The following is a 1,730-nucleotide window of genomic DNA, read 5'->3' as shown; positions in this document are numbered from 1 at the left end:
TCATTGCTGTAGAAACAGCTAATGGACTGCGGAAGTGCAGTTTCTTGAAGCGTGGGTCCAGCAAAGTGGATATAGCGAGCATAACGTTTTTTTCAACGTTTAAATCTTCATTCACAAATCTTTTGCGAAGTTCTCGTAAAATATTTTTGTGCAGATAGTCTGAAATATCGTGCTCAATGTTCAGTTTTTCCAAAGTTTTCACTAGGCAATTAACGATGGGGATGATTTTGCTGCACGTGACATACGACTCGCCCGACATTTCCGTGGTAACACATTCGATTGGACACAAAATGGCACAGGCATCTTTCAAAATTTGTAGCTCGGCGCGTGTTGTCATCTCTGGGACATCCTCCTGCTTTTTTCGCGGAAGGGTGATCAATACGGCGTTCACTTGGTTTACCAATTGAATATATCTCTCTATCATATAAAAAAGCGAATTCCAGCGTGTCTCGCATTCCTGCTTTAATTTTAAAACCGGTCCACCGTTTTCAAGATCCGATGTCTGTAACTCCTTGAGTGCGTCAGCTGCTTTGACGCTGCGTTTGAAATACGTGACAATAGATTTCACTTTCTTCACCACAGTCTGGAATTCCGGTGTAGCAGCGATTGCATCTTGGACAGCTAGATTTAGGGTGTGAGCGAAACATCCCAGATGTTTTCGATGCCCAAACGTATCGCGCATCGCCTTCGCAATGTTGGAAGCGTTGTCTGTAATTACAGCTACTACTGCATCAGCATTAATGTGCCACTCATTTAGTACCTCGCTTATAATTATTGATATATATTCTGCGTTATGGCTTTTTTCAAGTTCCTTTATTCCCAGAGATATACATTCCAATCGCATAGCTTCAAAATTGATGTAATGTACAGTGATGCCGATATAACTTCGGGTATTAAATGGTTCTGTCCAGATGTCTGTAGTTAAACAAAGATGTTCGGCTTTTGAAAGCATGGTCTTGATTATCGAACTGAGTAGCTCGTACTTTTCGTCTGTCCGTTTTGTAATAGTTTTTCGGCATGGCACAGTGTATAGAGGTGCCATGATACTTAAGAGATTCCTGAATCCTTTGTCCTCGACCATCGAGAAAGGCTGTCGGTCCACCGCTATCATATACACGATAGCGTTCATAATCTTACACGCCGTACTACCACCATCTAAAGTAATAAAATTTAAATAAGCCATGATATAAATATAAATATGCTTATAAATATGCATATATGCTTATAAATTACCAGTGTATGCTTTGATTTTGTGGAAAGCTTTGTCGATGGATGGTTGCTTCACTTGTTTCTGGATCAGAGTCGAACTAGTCGAAGGCTCCTCCGATGTTGAACGAACTATGCCGGACATACCCGCTTCTGATTTATGTGTCGGGGTGCAAGATCTCGATCGTTTAAATTGAGTGCCCGATGTTGATGGTAGTAAAGCCGGATCAGGTTCGATCAATATAGGATCATCTTCAGCTTCAGATTCGACTGAATTGACACTATCGACTGATGTTCGCGTGGATATCTTTTTTTGTGCAGAATCACTTTTAGAATTGATGTGTGTTGGGTGAATTCGTTCTAGGTGGTTAACTAAATTAGTTGTGTTTCCATGGTTTTTATAGACCTTTTGACACAAAGTACATCGTACTGAAATTTCGTTAAGCGTTATGAAAAAGTCATGCACAGAACTCCTTTTTCGTTTTCGGCTACAGCTTGAGACAGTTGGAACCGACATTTTGCTG

At 40.7% G+C, this 1,730-nt stretch overlaps 1 protein-coding gene across 1 annotated transcript; it reads right to left on the bottom strand.

The window, feature by feature from the left end:
• Nucleotides 1–3: 3 nt before the first annotated feature.
• On the bottom strand, nt 4–1,723 carry LOC112461133 (zinc finger BED domain-containing protein 4-like; the record flags this gene model as incomplete). Its single annotated transcript, XM_025026265.1, has 2 exons — nt 1,234–1,723; nt 4–1,155 (listed from the first exon to the last, which is right to left on the bottom strand). Coding segments are annotated over exons 1-2 (1,642 nt in total), but the record flags the coding sequence as incomplete, so codon positions are not given.
• Between the last annotated feature and the right edge of the window lie 7 nt (nt 1,724–1,730).

Source organism: Temnothorax curvispinosus, unplaced genomic scaffold (genome assembly GCF_003070985.1).
Source record: "Temnothorax curvispinosus isolate PA1 unplaced genomic scaffold, ASM307098v1 QBEX01001182.1, whole genome shotgun sequence".
NCBI lineage: Eukaryota > Metazoa > Arthropoda > Insecta > Hymenoptera > Formicidae > Temnothorax > Temnothorax curvispinosus.
The sequence above is the reverse complement of the archived record's forward strand: the minus strand, read 5'-3'. Positions and strand labels throughout refer to the sequence as shown.